At 41.6% G+C, this 20,850-nt stretch overlaps 1 protein-coding gene across 1 annotated transcript in view; it reads right to left on the bottom strand.

Annotated features, from left to right (window-relative positions):
* LOC105478478 (protein CC2D2B) overlaps window positions 1–20,850 on the bottom strand; it is a 264,293-nt gene that overhangs the window by 159,504 nt on the left and 83,939 nt on the right. Inside the window, 2 exon segments of the mRNA XM_071069392.1 lie at window positions 7,789–7,926; window positions 12,093–12,206. Coding sequence (XP_070925493.1) covers window positions 7,789–7,926; window positions 12,093–12,206 — 252 coding nt within the window.

A 20,850-nucleotide genomic window follows, 5' to 3' on the forward strand; every position in this document is an offset into this window, starting at 1 on the left:
GAGTGGAGTGGGATGTGAGCCTGGAGAGAGCTGACAGCCATGGATCACTGAAAGCCTTGAATGTCTGCTGGGGAGGTTGACTTTATTTTTTAGGCATTGGAAAGCCACCAGTGGTTTTAGTTAAGGAGCAATGAAATTAAGCCTGTGCTTTGCAAAGATTAATCTAGCAGCAACAGATTGGAAGCAACACCACCATTCCTGGTATCAGTCCAGATGAAATATATTACAGATCTTTACTGGAGCGATAACAGTAATATTAGAAGGAGAAATAAAAAAGAAAAATATTGCACAGGAAGAATGGGGAGGTCCCAGTGATGAAGCTGATCTTGGTTAGTTGAGGCAGGGGTGGCATTAATCATGTAAAACACAGGAGGAGGAGCTGGGTTAGGAGTAATGGTAGAGTTCAGTTTAGGTAATTGCAAATACACACTATTTCCTGACTAGCTCCCAAGACTTTTTCTTCCCTCTCTTAGAACTTTATTAGAAGAGGCGATGTTATTTCTTCGATGAGGATATCTTACTTACCACTGACTAATACATGTTCTCTGATGAACTTTGCTATTCAACATACATGCAAAGGGGTTATAAAAACAAAAAGTCAACTCTAGTGCTGATGAGGGTGATCATCATCACTGATCATGGTGTCAGTTGATTATAGTGTCAATTTATAACTTAATTTATCTAAAATACAGCAATGCAAAAGATATAGCAATCTTCACTTCAAATGAAGAGTCTTGAATGCCACTTTTCTAAAGAGAAGGCTCATGGAGGCACCTCTCTCCTCACTATTGAAAAATCCATTATATCTGTGATAAAACTGATTGTATTAGATTTGTATGCAAATAAAAGTAGGGTAATTAGCTATACATTGTCCTAAACATATAAAATAAGAAAAATAAATAGATGTGTGGTTTCCTAGGAAATCTACCAGTTTACAATGTGAGGCTAATGTAGGAGCTGCCAGAGCATCCTGATTAAGGCTATGGAAAGAAGTTGCAGACTGATGACGTCTTAGAAGTAATGATATTTTTTAAAGATAGTATTTCTTTGCTGAGATAAGCAGATTATATTTTACAGTAAACACATTTTATATTTCAGTTAATGAGGCACTATATATTAAATAATTGCGTTTAATGCTTCACTTTTTTCCTGTGTTAAAATTAATCACTCATGGCCTTGGCCATATGACTTTGCCATTCCTCCCATTGCTTTTCTAACTTGTTTATATTTTATTGAACTTGGTCATATGACTTACAATAGACTGCGATGGAAGTGACAGGAGACCCCATCCTGACCAAGGCCTTAAGAGGCATCCTAGTTTCCTCTCACTTTCACGAGCCTCTGTGGGGTTCATTATGAGAACATATCCCTAGAAACCACTAGACAAGGAGAACAAGAGGTATATGAATAGCTCTGATCCACCCTTACCACCTGAAGTAGAGCCGCCCAGCTGGCTTGCAGACTCACAAACATGAAAATCAATGTTTATTGCAGCAATTAATGAAACTTTGAGCTGTTATAAAAAGAACCTAATACAAATGGAAAGAAACATGGTTAGTAAGCAAAGCTAGTTATGAGCAACTGTCATGTTCTAACAGGACAGCAACTACTGGAAGTTTTATCAGAGAGGGGCCAGACCAGTTTGGGTGAAACTTAGTTCATCTTTTAAACTGACAATAAATGGGAATATGTTTTAATAGTAATTTTATCATTATGTGGCAAACTTTGTTCTGTGAGCTATTAAAATATTCATCTTGGCTGGGTGCAGTGGCTTACACCTGTAATCTCAACACTTTGGGAGGCCAAGGCAGGAGGATTGCTTGAGGCCAGGAGTTTGAGACCAGCCTGGACAACATAGGGAAACCCTGTCTCTACAGAAAAAAAAATAGGTAGGCATGGTGGTGCACACCTGTAGTCCTAGCTGCTTAGGAGGCTGAGGCAGGAGAATCGCTTGAGCCTGTGAGGTCGAGGCTGCAGTGATCATGCCACTGCATCCCACCCTGGGCAACAGAGCAAGACTAGCTCCAAAAGAAAAATCATCTTTATTTTAATATTCAAATTAACATTTTGAGTATGGAACGTAAGCATCAAGAATTCTCTTTAAATCTAGATGGAACTTTCCCAAGGTCTCTCGTCATGCATCCTGGACTGAATAACAGGCATCCCTGCCTTCACACCTTCATGGGAAGGCAACAAAACCTGAGGAATACAACCTAGGATCTCAAAAGCCTTTTTAGGAATAATGTCATGTATAATAAACAATAGCAAAAATGTTACAGCATCTATAGCTCTCTAAACTACCTCCCAAGGGAAGGACGATGAGGGTTTAGTTCCTGTGTCTTTTAAACTTTAACTTTACATGTATTTTTTTGGACATGTGCTGTCCAATATGGTAGCTACAAGCAATATGTGAGCTGAGCACTTGAAATACGGCTAGTCCTAATTAAGATGTGCTGTAAATGTAATATTCACAATATATTTTGAAAACAGTATGAGAAAAATATTAACAATTTTTATATTGATTCCTTGATAGTATTTTGGATTTAGTTGCTTTCTTAAACTCTCCTGTGTTACCCAGTTTGAGTGTACCATCTGTCTCTTGCAGGGACCTTGACTGATACAACATTAAAATGAAGTGTACTTTAAAAAACTTTTATTTATATATTTCTTATTAAGAATTGGATGAATTGAAACTTTTATGTTTTCTTTCTCTTTCTGTTACACAGAAAGCCTGATTAAGTAGCCTTATTCTTTTGTCTACAGAAGTAACCACTTCCGGCCGGGCATGGTGGCTCACTCCTGTAATCCCAGCACTTTGGGAGCCCAAGGCGGGTGGATCACCTGAGATTGGGAGTTTGAGACCAGCCTGGCCAACATGGTGAAACCCCGTCTCTACTAAAAATACAAAAATTAGCCGGGCATGGTGGTGGACACCTGCAATCCCAGCTACTTGGGAGGCTGAGGCAGGAGAATCGCTTGAACCCAGGAGGCAGAGGTTGCAGTGAGCCAAGATAGCGCCACTGCACTCCAGCCTGGGCAACGGAGTGAGACTGTCTCAAAAAAAAAAAAAAAAAAGTAACAACTTCTGCTGATCTCTTTTCTCCCCTATAGGTTCATACAAAAAAAACCTCCTGGCCAGGCGTGGTGGCTCATGCCTGTAATCCCAGCACTTTAGGAGGCCGAGGCGGGCAGATCATGAGGTCAGGAGATCAAGACCATCCTGGCTAACATAGTGAAACCCCGTCTCTACTAAAAATACAAAAAAAAAATTAGCCAGACATGGTGGTGGGCGCCTGTAGTCCCAGCTACTGAGGAAGCTGAGGCAGAATGGCATGAACCCAGGAGGCGGAGCTTGCAGTGAGCCGAGATTGTGCCACTGCACTCCAGCCTGGGTGACAGAGTGAGACTCCGTCTCAAAAAAATAAATTAATTTAAAAACTCCTACCTTATAAAGGAAACTTTAAAAGGTTCCTCATAAAGGAACAGGATTAGCAGAACCAAGTTTTGAGTCCTGGGTGAAAATCCAGGGGAGAATGGTAATCAGTTATAACCAATGGCCAATCCAATATTAAAATTAGTTAACAGTGACCCATCTTATTTCATCTACCCCACCCAAAGTGGCCCAAAGCAGATTCCTGGATCTGCCTCTAAATCAACCTTTCCTTCAAAAGAATTGGGGTTAGGTTGTATCTGCTGATTGTCTCCATAATTTGAGATTTTAACAAGTGGAGTTTGGCTCCCAAATACCTTAAAGGGTTTTTGTGGGGGGGGGGGTGTTTTTTTTGGTGTTTTGGGGGTTTTTTTTTGCGTCTCTGGGGAGCGGGAGATTGGACCTAGGCAACAAAACAGGAATGGAATAACAAAAGATTTGTGTTATCTGAAGGAGACTTGTGAAGTCTAATTCCATCTTGCTGAGGGAAAGTGTTTAGAAAAGAAAAAGCAATAGGCTTCAACCAGATGTGTCAGTATCTGCTCTGCCATGTAGTCGTTTGTGTGACCCTCATTTGTAAAATGGAAATACTATTTACACCCTTCTGGGTTGTTGTGAGGGTCGGAATAGATTGTGTGCATGACAGTGCTTTGTATATGCAGACAGAAGGAAAAAGGGAGCTGCTATTGGCTTAACTTATTTGACCTTTATTTTCATCATCGTCAGCCACTATTTGATGTCAATCTACTGTGCAGTGAGCAAACATTAAAATTAGGAAGCCGGGGGTATGGGAACCACTGATTAGCATCATATGCCACACGTGCTTCCATCCAAAGCACATGAGCAGAATGATATTAAATCACAAGCCTATCAGAAACAGACCAGCTTTCTGCCTCCCTTTCTATGAATACCATGTCCCATGAACCCTGTATTCTTGTGGAGTTTTAAGTGCATGCTTGGAAGTTATGAGGAGACAGCCTGGTATGTTTGGGAAAGAAAATAATGGTTAGGTGCATGGCAGGTTTGGCTCTGCCATTTGGGCAAATGACTTAACCTCTCTGAACCTCAGTTTCTGTTTCTGTGAAGTGGGAATGGTAACACCTACCTTCTTCGGATTGTTGTGAGGATTAAATGAGAAGATGAATGTAATGCCCTTGAGCACACAGCGTGGTACACCACAAATGCTCAACCAACAGCAGCAATGACAGTATAGGCAACTACCACTAGAAAGAATTTGAACATGTCCCAATTCGAATTTTGATTCCTAATCAAGATTTAGTGAATTTAACGTAAGTAGCAGAAAAGAAGATTAAGAGTTCCTTTCCACAGCTTTATTAAGTTTTTATATTCAGCTGGCTGTTGTCAAAAGTGACTTGATCATTCAAGAGATATAGGGACATTTGGCTTCTGGTTTGTGTGAGAGCTTTTCTTTCCCCATCAGCTCAACAGTCAGTCCCCAGATCTAGAGATGGAGAGCTTGGAACAAGGTCAGAATGAAACATCACCAGTCAATCCTGCTCAACAGGTAACTCTTGCAACAATCCTAAGGAAAGGGGTACAGGGTCTCTTCATGTTTCCATGGTAAAGTCCATAGCTGCTGCTTCATGGAATAAGCAAACAAAGCCCATGTTTTGTGACAGGGGTGGCAACACTTCCAGACTTGGTTCCTGCACATTCTGATGTGTAAATTCCATGATAGGGCAAAAGCATGCCACTCCACACTAATGCTGCCCTCTCACTAAATTAAACCTCGGAAAAATAAGATGTGGCTTGGCTTTAAAACTCAGCGAACTATCTTTATGGTACAGTTGGTTTCCACAGCTGTAAACAGAAAGATCTATGGTTTCTGCCTACCCAGGATAGTCTTGTCTCTAGACAATTTCTTGTTGATGCAAATGTTCTGGAACTAAATAGTGGTGATGGTGGCACAACACTGTGAATGTACTAAATGTCACTGATTTGTATGTATTTAATATGAATTAAATGTTAAAATGGTGAATTGTATTTATGTATATTTTACCATAATAAAAATATGCGTTGGAAGATGCATTTTTTGTGACCCTGAGTTGTAACTGTATTTTTCTTTGTGATATGTGTATACCACCTACCACATAGTAAGCCCTGATGTTTGAATGCATATATGTACATCCGCTTTTCGCAAGTCTCTGGTCTGAGTGTTCCACCCTGTAGCATTTGGGTATCACCTAGGAATGTGATTTATTGACATCCCTGCTTTGGGTGGGATTGAGAACTGTATTTACTGCATGAGCACATATATTTCTTAAAAAACTCTTTGGCTTTAGCACATATTTGCCCACTGTAGAAAATTCTCCTACCCACAGGGCAGGCTGGGAGTGGAATGTGTGTCTGCCTTCTTCAAAGGCATTGTATGGCTTTCTCAATGGATGGCAAACAGGAAAGAGAAAGGGGTTCTTAAAGAGTACAACTGAACCAGTTCCTGAGATTCTTCTTTCAGCCAGCTCAGCCTCCCATCACAGGACTCAGGACTCTCAGTTCTTCTAGACAAAGTCAATATTGTTCTTTTATAAAGCAAAGATTATGAAAGGTGTCAGGTCTTTAAAACCTACACAAGCACAAAGTACAAAGGAGAAAGGGGTAGCTGGGAAAAACTCATGAAAGAGACAGTGTCTGCCGGAAGTCCTTGAGGCAGAGGATGTTGAATAGCTCCAAAAGAAAGGCTTCAGTAAAAGCCAAGGAAGCTTCACACTGGTCAAGACTGGCCCTGGCAAACAGGGAAGGAGGGCCTTGAACACTGCGATGGAGGAAAATGCTCCCTGGACAATTTTTTTCCTCACTCCAGCCAGCATATTTCAGCTGCTCTTGCTATACCATATCTTTCCAGAAATACGAAGGCTTGTGAAAGACGAGCAAGCCTATGATGGCCACTATGACAAGGACCAGGGAGAACAGAACCATGAGGAAGACATAGGTGGAATGGGAGAGAGGTGTGGACAATGGTTGCTCAGCTGGGATCATGTTGGTCAGGTTCAGCATGTAGCCCAAAGTCCAGCCGGCGTCGCTGCCCTGGATCTGCAAATAGTGGGGAAAGTCTGTTGTTTGTGGTTGGAGGCGTTAGAGGAGTTATCACCTAGGGCTTAGAATTATTGGATCATGCATTGGAAGAATTCAAACAATATAAATCACTGGCTGGCTCATGCCTGTAATCTCAGCACTTTGGGAGGCCAAGGAGAGAGGATCACTTGAGGCCATGAGTTTGAGACTAGCCTGGGCAACATAGTGAGACCCTGTCTCTCCAGAAAATAAAATTAGCTGGGCACGGTGGAACACGTCTGTAGTCTCAGCTATTTGGGAGCCTGGGTGGGGAGGATCACTTAATCCCAGGAGTTTGAGGCTTTAGTGAGCTCTGATCATACCACTTCATTCCAGCCTGGGTGACAGGGTGAGACCATGTCTCTTTAAAAAAATGTATATACACACATGCATTATGACTACCTCATGTGTCAGTCCTAAATTTGACATAGGTATAATCTTTCAAACAAAATAAAGTGCTGGAATTAAAGGAAGTCTGGAATATTATAACAAGGAAAAGATTTAAGTTTGAATTAGCAAGATCAGCACTGACAAGAGTGTAAGGACACTGGTATCCTCAGGCCTTCTACAGCCCTCTGTCTCAATGCTTTGTTTTGCTTGAAATCACCATATTTAATACAGGGGGTAAAATGTTTTCCCCACTAGTGAGCATGGGCTTAAAAAGGTAGAGACACACTGCTCTGGGTATTTTTGGTCAAGCATGAGTCGCTCAGCTGAGTTCTCTATTCCTGGATACCTGCAGGTGGCGCTATGGTAAAGCACAGCATTGAAGTTGCTTCTTCCGGACTCATGCTAAGCCTGGCTTCTAAACAATGATCTTATCATTCACAGCCACTCAGTCCCCTTCTTCACACTGAGCTTTCAGATTGGTCAACCTTGAAGTAATAACCAACAAGGATGATGAAACCATGATCATACTTTCCCAGCTTATGGAAGGGGCCTTTCAGAGGGCTGCTGAAGTCAGCACACAGTCATTGTAGCTGCTGAAATGCTGTTACTTTAATATATCTCATTTTGTGTTTTGTTTTGTAAGGAATTAGTCACTGTTATGTGGGAAGGTGCAACTGAAAATGCAAGTAGCTGTCCTTAGAGAGGTTGCCCACAGCGGGCCAACAGACCCAGGAGGGCTTGACACAGAATGCCAGGGTTCGAAGCAGAATGGTAGAACAGAACATCAGGCCAAAGCTACACCAGGCTGACTTCCCCCTCTTTCAAGCCCCAAACTGCTTCAGTCACTACCACCGAACCCCAACCTCCCCCTAGCCCAACAGGCCCCCCCAAATTACCTTGCCAATGAAATGGATGTGCTCCCAGGAATCAGCTGTGAAATGATAGCCTTGCAGAAGTAGGGAGAGAATGTAGGTACCAGAAAAGCAGTATTCACTCAGGTACTTCTCCTTTACTCCAGCGTAAGATGTTTTTATCTAGAAGTGAAGTGAAGGAGAAATCATACTCGTACAATAGGCATCTCTCTGTGGCCCTCTTTTTCTCTAGTAGACCTGATGAAGGGAGGGGAACGCCCCAGCTCCGGTGCACCTGAAGGTTGGCCTCTTCCAGAGGGCTTTGGGGGTGGTGCTGCACTCCTTCAGTGCGAGCAGAGTTTTATAGTTTAGGATCTCTTAAGGAAGCTTTTCCTGCACAGGTTTCTGTGAGATAATAATAGGTTCTCCAGGAAAAAAGTAGTTCCTGTGGTCTAGTAGGTTCCGAAACACTAAATTTCAGCACTTCTGTTCATCCCCTAAACTTTGTTTAATCTGAGTTTTCTGTATGCTGTTGACCAGAGCCTTTGGCCCAGAGCCTCTGTGAGCATCTTAACAGTGTCATTAAAAGCCTTACCACTCACTTTAGTCCCTGGACTGGCAGAATCAGCATCACTTGGGGGCTGGTTAGTCCTCACCCTAGAACTACCAATTCAGAATCTGCATTCCAATATGATTCCCAGATGATTCATGTGCACAGTAAAGTTTGAGAAACACAGCTCTGGAACACAGTTTAGGCAGCATTTTGCTGAGGACTGCTAGCACTGCCAACATCTCACCTTCTATCTTCTGTCTTAATGTCTTTTTTTGCATCTGAGTCATGCAAAGTGGTTGTTTCCTTGAGTCCTTCCTATGTTTACTCATCCTATTCCCTACTAAAAATATTAAGAGCTGCTTGCCATCCCTTGCCCTTACCTAGCCTAGCTGTTGTGAATATACACCCAGATGCCCACAGCCTCCTCTGCAATTCTCCTGCCCTCAATTTGAGGACAACAGGCCAGGACCTCTCTAGTTCAGCCTGGACTTCTGTCTGCTGCTCCATCCCTCAGCCCTTCAGATAGGCATTGCCTCCTGGACACCCTTGGCAGACAGAGAACATTTGTTATGCCTGCATCATGTACCATCTGGACCTATGCCAGATGTTTTATATGTAGTATCTCCTGGATGCCTAAATCACACCCCTATTTTCCCAGATTTCTCTCCCTTTCGTGAGTCATCCCATCTGCAAATCCTAACTCCTGCCTGGGGTCTGTTTCTCACTTGGTTCCTGCCTGTCCCCAGTTTCTGAAAGGATAAGTCCATAACTAGACTGCCTTGTCTTGCTCTGATGAAATCCTCAGAATGACCCAGCTTGGAGCTTGTCTTTTCAGCACAGTTCTGGAAATTACCCTTTGATTGATTCCTCTTCATGTGACATCCTCTTGAGACCTTGGTGTGGACATCAGTTGACATTGCCTGTCCAGGTCCCTACCCCTTCCTTTCAGTCACTGCATTCTGCTTTCCCTTTGTGAAAAGACCTCCTCCCCTATCGAAGTAGTTTTGGGCCTGTCAATTGAAGGATACCTATGGGATACAAAATCCCAAGAATCTTCTTAGGTCCAACTTGAAAGTGCTGAGCCCCTGTAGGTCCTTAAAGGCTGGCCTATACCTTGTGTGGGGTGGGGCGGGGGGGGGGCTGGGAGATGCCATTTTGGCCTAATTTCCCTGAATTCTTTAACACTTCTATTCCCCTCCTCCTTCTGGAAAGCTGTACATTGGCTATGCAGTCTGGCCTCCTGAAGGTTATGACAGTAGCCAAAAATATAGAAGCGAAAAAGGCATCCACCTTCTTCATCAATCCAGAATTGATCATGCTCATGCCTGTAGGTGGATTCATTACTGTGTGCTCTCCAAATTGGGAGAGGAAGTCTACTTTCCTCTCTCCTTTCTCTCCCACCTTCCCCTCTCTCTTCTCTCCTTTCTATTCCCAGGGCAGTGGAACATGACGAGGTTCTCTTCCCTTCATGGATATCCTCTTTCCGGCCTCCACATAAAGGGGCATTGACGGATCTTCAAAAATGGGATGCCTTTCCCTAGAAAGGCTGAATATTCACGAGGCTGAATGTGAGGATCCAGAGTACACTGAGATATAACTGGTCATCAGTACACATAGAATCTGATCACGTTGCTCACTTGGACTGACCAGATCTTGGATGCCCAGATTTTCAGAATAGAAAAGTGGCTGCGTTCAGGCTGCTGAAAGATTCTACTCGCCCTCTAATGAAGCTGCCAGAAGACAACCATGGAGTCTCCCTTCCACTCACTCGCCCAGTCTCTCCACTTCAGAGACCCAATGACTTCAGGCACCTGAAGTGTCAGCAAGTATGGTTTGCATTTTATTTCCCTTGCCAAAGCAGGGAAAGGCAGCATGATAGATATGCATAAAGCACAGAAAGCAAACGTCCACCACTGTCAACACACAGTACATGCTTAAACATTGCTATTATCTCTCTACCAAAGGTGTTTAGAAGGAACATTCCCAAACACAAGCCATACTGGAGTAGCAGTCCTTCCCCACGATTAAGTTAGGAGGGAAAGCGTCACCTCCTAACAATGTACTTGACAAAACTATGTTTTCTATCTGGGTGAATGATGCAGCTTGGGAAAGTGAACCCTGGGTCATAACATCCACCTCAATGCTATAGGCTCTGGGTGAGGACAGGGGTCTAACTCTGCAACCCCTTCCCCAAATGCTTCAGGAATTCTCCCAAATGCGGGCCCTTCTTAGCTTCCTTGCAGGGCCTCTGAACAATTCCCCACATGACTTACCTGAGCAGACCTACAGGTCTAGATATAAGCATTCCCAGCCTAACATAATCTTATGAAGTAAAAAATGAGATGTGGATAAGAGAGGAAACCTGACAAAACTTTTTTTTTTTTTTTGAGATGGAGTCTCGCTCTGTCGCCCAGGCTCGAGTGCAGTGGCGCAATCTCGGCTCACTGCAAGCTCTGCCTCCCGGGTTCACACCATTCTCCTGCCTCAGCCTCCTGAGTAGCTGGGACTACAGGCACCCGCCACCACGCCCAGCTAATGTTTTTGTATTTTTAGTAGACACGGGGTTTCACCGTGTTAGCCAGGATGAGAACTTTTAATCTAAACCAGAAGTAATTTTTTTTCAAAGAGCAGCCTAAATCTGCTTCCTCAGCAGCCATATGTAGGCCTGGTCTCAAATTGCCTCCACTCCAACATGCTTATCTTCCTCCACAGATTACCACCAGATGCAAAAAACCACCGCTAACCTTTTTGTAAAGTGCTGAGACATTTGAGCAACTCTTGATGAAGGCCCTGACCACATTTCTTTCATGTTCTAGACAAAATACCTGGAGAGAATGGCAAGCTTCCCAGCTCTTGCTCAGCCTCTCTTCCCCCTTGTTAGTGCAGACAAGGATAAGCGTCTATTTTTAATTGATAGCATTTCTTAAGAATGAAAACACCATTCACTTTTGCAACTGTCAACTTAAAAAGAGCTGCTGTTCTGACTATGTCTTTTATAATCAGAGTGGACTTCATGCCTCTCATCCCTTGATTTTCATCTTGTGGCACTGGATGTTGAATGGCTCAGTGCCTCTGGTAAGAAAAAAATTGTGCTTCAAGTTTATGAATAAGTAGGAGATATCTTGGACCTGGGAAATGGAGAGGATTTTACCACAATCGTGTATGTGGCAGACTCTGCAAATTGCCTGCTTTCTTGCTAACAGAACTCTGATTTGGGGATTGGTGGAGGGGAGTGGGCCACAATGTGCCCAGCTCAAGGAAGTGGCTCATGATAGGTCTAAGCTTAAGCTGGTCACAAAATTCTGCACCTGGTTTTCCCAGTCAATCCTGGCCATTGAGATATAAGGGGAAGACTGCTGAGTCTGGGATAGCTTTTGCTTTCCTGTAAAAATGAACAGATGTATCTGGTTCTACCCCTTTTCTGAACTTTCTGAACAAGGCTGTGATGCCTGAAGCCACAGCCACCATCTTGTGTCCATAAAGAAATAGGCACAACAGCAGAGCTGAAGAAGCAATGGCTGAGACAGAGCAGAGCTGCTGACCCCATGCCAACAGCTGCCTACTGCCAGACTTTGTATTAGGTGAGAAAAAATATAAGATCTTATTTAAGCCACTGAATGTCAAGTTAACAAGGAATGCCAATACATTCATTCCTGAGTCCACCACCTGGTCTTCTCTAACACATTTGCTGGATCTTGGTCAAACCAGCAGGAGTTTCAGAGCAGACTCACATCCTCTGCATCAGCGAGGGCACAGGGCACTCATGCTGTTAGAGTTGCTGTGCCTAGTCACTTACCTCCTCCCAAGGCTGAGAGCAGAACTTTTTCATCATCTCAGTCACCTTTTCCTGAGAGACTTTCTCTGATGTCAAGTTTAAAAAATTCATCACAAAGTAAAAAGCTGAAAATGCCTACAAGAGAAAATTGCAGTTTTAGGCTGTGTTCCACACAGAGGGATGCCAACTTGCTCTCCTAAAGGCCGCATCCCTTGTGCAGGTGCCTGGAAAGCTCTGCTGAGTAAATTAACACACAAAGTGATACTGCAGGCCCAAGAGCTGTTTCCTTCCTGGAAGAGGAGCCCCTCTGCTGCTGACACACATTTCTAAGCCACCTGGCAGTTACTTTTCTCCATAATTGTAATAGGAGAGTCAGGGAGAAAGAAAAATGGGGAAAGAGAATAAGAAAAGAGAGAGGAGTTCCAAAAATCCCATTTAAAAATACTGTGTACTACATATGGATGTTTAATAAATATATAAAACTAGAAAATTCTATACAACACTATTGAGTTATCTCTGAGTAGCAAAATTGGTTTTTTCCCCTTGTGCTTATGTTTTGCCTATTTTCTATAATGAATATGTACTGCTTTCCTTTAAAAATCCATCTTTATTCAACAAATATTCATTACAGGTCTACTATGGGCTAGGTACTATTTTAGACACAACTGAATTTTTAAAAAATCATTATCATCATCAAACATGAGAACTATAAAAAAGTTAAAAGTTAAAATCAGTAAAACAAAAAAAAAAAATTCTATTAAAATGACCTCTAAATTCTACTACTTAGTGACAACTGCTATTAAATATAGTATATAGGCTTCTAGCATTTTTCTCATTCTATGATACATATGTAACTTTTATTATACTTCATACCACCCTATAACTGCCTTTTTTACTCTTTTAATAGAGCATGAATTTAAAGGGGAGAAAATGATTGAGCAGAGCTTGCTGGATGAGGCAATTCAAACCCCAACTCTAGTGCTTTTCTTCTTTCCTACCCAAAAGGGTGCCGGTTTTTAGGGGAAATCATGTTGGATATTAAAGGAGCACATCATTTGTTCATTCAGCAAACACACTGAGCTCTGTTTACTAGGCACTGTGCTGAGTCATAGTTTACTGGGATTATTTGAGGGGAGCATAGAGTTTTCTCTGTGGCAAACACGGTTAGATTGGGGATTATAATTTGCCTTCTGTAAAATTACTTAACTAGAAGTGAATGTAGAAAGAAAATGTGATTCCCAAAGTGGAATTTGCATAGGCAAAGAAACAGAGTTTTGGTAGGCAAAGAAACAGGAGGTAACAGAGATCCCACTGGGGGCTCACTGTGACTCGGAGATGAGGAAAAATATCCTCCACCAGCAAAGAAATGTCCTGCTGCAAACAGGCCATATGCCTCAGTTCCAGCTGAAATAAGTTGCATTTTTCAATATTCTTAGACATATATATCTAATAAAATAAGTGTGAACATATTAGTCCTTTTTAATACATTTTCTTTTTTTTTTTTTTTGGCTTTTTTTCTTCCACTTTCAGTCCCAACAGGAGTTCATACTAACAACTTAATATGAAACCTTCCATTTTTCCCATGCTCCTATAATCATATACAAACACATACATATAAAGGGTTTGTTTTAGAAATGAAATTTTAAACAGATTCTTCATCTTGCTTTTCTTAACAATCCTTTATAGAAATCCTTCCAAGTCAGCTGGGGCCACTCTAATGGCCACGTAAGAGTCTATGGTGTAGATGTATCTTAATTCATTCAGTAACTCCCTACTGGTAATTCTCCTGATTACCAGCAATTTCTCCTATGAGCAATGGTATAAATACCTCTCTATACATTTAGCCTCTGAACTGGTATGCTCATTCCTCTAGGAAGTCGAGCTCCCCAGAAACTGGAGAGCCTCCATATGTCCTGAACTCAGGAATTCCAGCACTTTAATTATCATTGTATGCCAGGTGCAGAAAAAGATCTTGGTACGGTCCTATTTCAGCTCTCTTAACCCAAGCCACTATCATCTCGTGTGGACACTGCAATGGCCTCTTAATTAGTCTCCATGTTAGCTTTCTGGTTCTAGTCCAACCCATCCTGCAAACAGCAGTCACAGGAATCTTTTAAAAACAAATCTGATCATATCACTCCCCTGCTTAAAACTTTTGGTGGCTCCTAATTATACTTAGAAAAAAATCAAATCCTACAAGGTCTCTGAAAACCAGGCATATTCTGGCCCTGCCCCCATGCCCACCATACCCAGCCACCCTGGCTTTCAATCCCTGCCAAGCCTTTCCTCCCCTAAAGCCTGTACACTTGCTATTCCCTCTGCTGGAATTCCATGGACTTCCACATCCCCTCCTCAGAGGGGTTTCTAGGACCCTCTGTTATGTCCTTTCACAGGACTGTCTCTTTTTCCCAGCAGTTCCTTTTGATTTGCAGCTGTCTGATTTTGATCAGCAGCAGTCTGATTTGCCTTTGCTTGTGTTTCTGGTCTCATCTCTGCCTGCCTTCGAGAATGCCAGCTCTGTGATGGCAGGCACGGAATCTCCCTCGTTCTTGGTTGAATCTGCCCTCACTAACATGGCACTTGGCATATGTGAGTGCTCTATAAATAAGCGGCAGAAAACTGCTCTCTCTCTAGTTCCTAAGGCACAACAATCTCTGTTAACTGACAGACTGTGTATGTTTGGATTCGCATAGCTAATACCTGGAAAAGTTCTTCCTGTTTACTACAACTATTTCTCATTTTTCCTCTAGTGAACTGATGGTGGAGCGAGAGGGAGAGGAGACCTTTTAGTTTTTACTTTAATCTTTTTGTACAGTTTGATTTTTTTATAATGAGCATGTAATAGAGCAATAATAAATATTTCCTTAAATTGTTACCTTTCAAAAGACTTTCTGAAATCAGTCCTAGAGCTTATTCTATTAGCAAAAGTCTCAATGAGTTAAGCATCTAGAAATTCTCTTGCTTTTGCTAAGTGGTGACATTTGCTTTATAAAATAAGTACAAATTATAAAAAACAGATGAACAAACAAAAAATTTCTATGAGGTAGATTTAGCAACATATTGAGCCTTCAGTAGGATACACAGCGATCAAGTCAGCAGGGCCTCCTGGTCCATGCCACCTCCAACTCCCCAAGGCACTACATGCCATAGGCTCTTGAAAAATTTCCCATGACCTTCAGAAGCCTCCCTCTGGCATCTCAGAATCTTGCTCTTATTTATTTCTCAACATTTGAAGTTTCCCTATTCATTTATTTTCCTTCAAAATAGAAATATCTTTATAATGCTGGCTTATTCAAAAGAAACACATTTATTATATAGAGTTTAAATACAAGTTAAAAATGGAAGTCTCGGCTGGGCGCGGTGGCTCACGCCTGTAATCCCAGCACTTTGGGAGGCCAAGATGGGCGGATCATGAGGTCAGGAGATCAAGACCATCCTGGTTAACACGGTGAAACCCTGTCTCTACTAAAAATACAAAAAAATTAGCCAGGCGTGGTGGTGGGCGCCTGTAGTCCCAGATACTTGGGAGGCTGAAGAGGAGAATGATGTGAACCCAGGAGGTGGATCTTGCAGTGAGCCGAGATCACGCCACTGCACTCCAGCCTGGGTGACACAGTGAGACTCTGTCTCAAACAAACAAACAAAAAAGGAAGTCTGTCCTTAATCTAACCATCCTCTAGAGATGTACACTTTTTAACGATTTACTGTTTAATATCTACAGCAAATTGATATGTAATGTAAAATAGTGAATATATATTTATATAATTATATATGTGTATATGTACATATATAACCTAAATATGATGATACTAGACATAATTTTTTATAATACCACTTTGTTTTACTTAATACATCATGTTTCCTTGCTGCAAATGCCATGATTTCATTTCTTTTCATGGCTGAGTAGTATTCCATAGTGTGTGTATGTATATATATGTATACATATATGTGTGTGTGTATATATATATATACACCACATTTTCTTTGTCCACTCATTGATTGATGGGCATTTGGACTGGTTCCATATTTTTGCAATTGCAAATCGTGTTGCTGTGAACATGTGTGTGCAAGTGTCTTTTTCATACAATGACTTCTTTTCCTCTGGGTAGATATCCAGTAGTGGCATTGCTGGATCAAATGGTAGTTCTACTTTTGGTTTCTTAAGGAGCCTCTACACTGTTTTCCATAGTGGTTGTACTGGTTTACATTCCCACCAGCAGTGTAAAAGTGTTCCCTTTACACCACATCCATAGCAACATCTATTATTTTTTAATTTTTAAATTATGGCCATTCTTGCAGCAGAGTAAGGTAGTGTCTCACTGTGATTTTAATTTGCATTTCCCTGATAATTAGTGAGATTGAGCATTTTTTCATGTTTGTTGGCCATTTGTATATCTTCTTTTAAGAATGGTCTAGATCATCAGAGTGAACAGGCAACCTACAGAATGGGAGAAAAATTTTGCAAGCTATCCATCTGACAAAGGTCTAATATCCAGAATCTATAAGGAACTTAAACAAATTTACAAGAAAAAAAAAACAACCCCATCAAAAGGTGGGCAAAGGATATGAACAGACATTTCTCAAAAGAAAACATTTATACAGCTAACAAACATATGAAAAAAAGCTCATCATCACTGGTCATTAGAGAAATGCAAATGAAAACCACAATGAGATACCATCTCCCACCAGTTAGAATGGCAATTATTAAAAAGTCAGGAAACAGATGCCGACGAGGCTGTGGAGAAATAGGAAGGCTTTTACACTGTTGGTGGGAGTGTAAACTAGTTCAACCATTGTGGAAGACAATGTGGCAATTTCTCAAGGATTTAGAACCAAAATACCATTTGACCCAGCAATCCTGTTACTGGGTATACATCCAAAGGATTATAAATCATTCTACTATGAAGACATATGCATAAGTATGTTATTGCAGCACTATTTACAATAGCAAAGACTTAGAATCAATCCAAATGCCCATCAATGATAGACTGGATAAAGAAAATGTGGCACATATACATCATGGAATACTATGCAGCCATAAAAAAAGAATGAGTTCATGTCCTTTGCAGGGACATGGATGAAGCTGGAAGCCATCATTCTCAGCAAACTAACACAGAACAGAAAACCAAATACTGCATGTTCTCACTCATAAGTAGGAGTTGAACAATGAGAACACATGGACACAAGGAGGGGAACATCACACACTGGGGCCTGTCAGGGGGTTAGGGGCTAGGGGAAGGAGAGCATTAGAACGAATTCCTAATGCATGTGGAGTGTAAAACCTAGATGACGGGTTGATGGGTGCAGCAAACCACCATGACACATGTATACCTATGTAACAAACCTGCATGTTCTGCACATGTACCCCAGAACTTAAAATAAAAAGTGAAAATTAAAAAAAGAACAGTTTAGAATGCTTCCATTTTTAATCCCGAGAATTATACTGAGGAACAAAAACTATCTTCTTTTAATACCCCAGGAAGATACATTGCTCAAAATCAGATGGTTCAAGGTCACGTCACCAAGTTCCTGTGACCAAGGTAGATGACTTTTTTAAAAAAGTCTTTAGGAATCATCCTGATCCTGTTTTTAGGGTAAGGTTTTAGGGATTCAATCCCATAGGTGTTCTTTTGCCAGAATGGACCCAAAGCCAACTCTTGAGAGAAATACTGACTCAGCTCTAGGAATTCCTGAGTTTGCCTTTAGATGTCAATGAGATGCTGCACCACTGAAGTCAAAATCTGTGGTGAGCTCCTTAATGTCCATACTAGAAGTCACCCTTACTTGATAATCCTTACTTGATTGGTATCTATAACCCAGGGGTACGTATTAGGTTCGTGCAAAAGGAATCATGGTTTTTGCATTGTTGGAATTTGCCCTTTGATGCTGGAGTACATTCTTAAATAAATGTGGTTATGTTATACATCATTTTAATGGGCATCTCTTTCTTTATGCCTTTTTGCTGATGAGTTATTATTTCCTTTCATTTTATGTTTATTTTAGATTATGGAAATAATGTTAGGCAAAAAGCAAATCTGAGCGATTTTCTTATTCGAGTTCAAAGTGAGTTGTAAAGTAGCAGAGACAACTCACAACATCAACAATGCATTTGGCCCAGGAACTGCTAACAAATGTACAGTGCAGTGGTGGTTCAAGAAGTTTTGCAAAGAAGACAAAAGCCTTGAAGATGAGGCACATAGAGGTCGGCCATCGGAAGTTGACAATGACCAACTGGGAGCAATCATCGAAGCTGATCCTCTTACAACTACATGAGAAGTTTCTGAAGAACTCAACATTGACCATTCTACAGTTGTTCAGCATTTGAAGCAAATTGGAAAGGTGAAAAAGCTTGATGAATGGGTGCCTCATGAGCTGACCAAAATTGTTTTAAAATCGTCATTTTGAAGTGTCATCTCTTATTCTGCGCAACAACAAACCATTTCTCAATCAGATGGTGACATACAATGAAAAGTGTATTTTATACGACAACTGGTGACAACCAGCTCAGTGGTTGGACCAAGAAGATGCTCCAAAGTACATCCCAAAGCCAAACTTGTACCAAAAAAAGGGTCTTGGTCACTGTTTGGTGGTCTGCTGCCAGTGTGATCCACTACAGCTTTCTGAATCCCGGCAAAACCATTACATCTGAGAAGTATGCTCAGCAAATCAATGACATGCAACGAAAACTGCAACACACCTGCAGCCAGCAGCGGTCAACAGAAAAAGCGCAATTCTTCTCCACAACAATGCCCTACCACACGTCGCACAACCAATGCCTCAAAAGTTGAACAGATTGAGCTATGAAGTTTTGCCTCATCTGCCACATTCACCTGATCGCTGTCCAACGGACTACCACTTCTTCAAGCATCTCGACAACTTTTTGCAAGGAAAACACTTCCGCAACCAGCAGGATGTGCAGAAAATGCTTTCCAAGAGTTCATCAAATACTGAAGCACAGATTTTTATGCTACAGGAATAAATAAACTTATTTCTCGTTGGCAAAAATGTGTTGATTGTAATGGTTCCCATTACGATTAATAAAGATGTGTTACAGCCTAGTTATAATGATTTAAAATTCACGGTCTGAAACCACAATTACTTTTGCACCAACATAAATATAAATATACACACACATTTATGTATGCATATGTAGACAAATATGTTTTTAATGTTCTTTAATTCCAGTTTCCTATTGAACTTGTTTATTCTCTTTCTTATTTATATAAACAGCACAATGTGGTCTTTAAACATAATTTCTAAATTACCTCATAAGTAATTCCCTACAGGCGTTCCCTCTTTCTTGTTAGTGTTTCTAATTTGTCCACAACACTGGATTCTGTTTAGCAACCAAGGCTACAGGGTAGCCAGACTGACTAAAGCATTGAGAATTTTTAATACTATATTTACCGACTAAGACTCAGATCATCAGTGCTGAATGCAACTGTGGCAAAAATTCTCTCCCCAACAAATTCTCTGTGGCTTGAGAACACCCAGGCTAACTAGTTCTGGAAATAATGGGAATGAAACTGGCTATCTGTGTTGCACATAGTTACTCTTCAAGAGGCAGGACTCAATAATAAGAACTCCCTGCAGGAAGGACAGCATAGAATGAAGACTGCTAGGATAAAGACCTAACCTTTTTAAGGGCGGTGCTGGGGTATGCCAGCTTTTTGCTATTTAAAGTGGTGTGCTGGAGCTGACTCTTTCTCATGCACCCACAAGAGCTGATTCTTAAAATTTCCAGATTTTTGTGAGCCAGTTGATATGCTGATAGCTTGAAATAGGCTGTGGTAGAACTGCTTACACCATGGAAACTGGTAAGTGCTACAAATCAGCTCCCCATTCCCCGAGAGTTGGTTGTTAGACATTTCCCAGACCATCACTGCTTGTCTGGCTCACAACTATAAATGAGGTAGATATTTCTGTCCCCGTTTTACAGATGAGGAAACAGACAAAAAGACTTTAAGTTTTAGGGGTATATTACAGAAGACATAAAACAAAACAAAACAAAAAACACCAAAAATCTGAAGCAGAAGGAAACTGCCAATGCAGAAATAGGGACAGGACAGTCCTGACCCTGAGGGCTGTATCCAGAGGAGAAAGATCCTACTTAGAGGTAGGCAATGAGATAGTCTCAGGAACTGCCAAACTGAGGTTCAGAAGGCTGGGAGAACAATCTCAATGAGGAACTAAGGGATCAAACAGAAAAGCCTCCAGGGGGAGTTCAAGACTCCTCCACCCTTTTCCAGCCCCTACCTCTCCCTGCTGTGGTTGGATGAATCACATTCAAAGGCAAGAAATTCCAGTCCCCTGAGGAGGAAAGGTTTGCTCAAGCTTGAAGGCAGGAATTGGGCCATGTTTCCCAGGAAGTGAAACTTTCTGAGAAGTTACAAACTCAAGACACAAGGGTATGTTCACTGACTTTAGATTTACATCCTTGCAGTGACTGGAATGAAAAAGTCCCTTGGCCAAGGTGACACCCTCCTTCCTCTTCAAGGAGTTCAATCTAAGGCAAGGGCCCTGGCCCAAAAACAGTCCTAGGTGAGCAGCCAGTGCCAGCTCAGCCACAGGGCATTCAAGTGAGGTTCAGTTTCTTCTGAATTTGGGTTTGCAGCCAACTAATAACCAAATATTACTCTGCCAGTCATTGTCTTGCCATGTATTTCCCTCAGGAACCTTGAGGGGAGGGGAGGCTGTGGTTTGGACCATGGTTAAGGTAAGCCTGGATCTATGGCATTACCTATTGTTTTCTCAGAGACCAAGAAAATGAAGAACTCAT

This window comes from Macaca nemestrina, chromosome 9, assembly GCF_043159975.1.
Source record: "Macaca nemestrina isolate mMacNem1 chromosome 9, mMacNem.hap1, whole genome shotgun sequence".
NCBI lineage: Eukaryota > Metazoa > Chordata > Mammalia > Primates > Cercopithecidae > Macaca > Macaca nemestrina.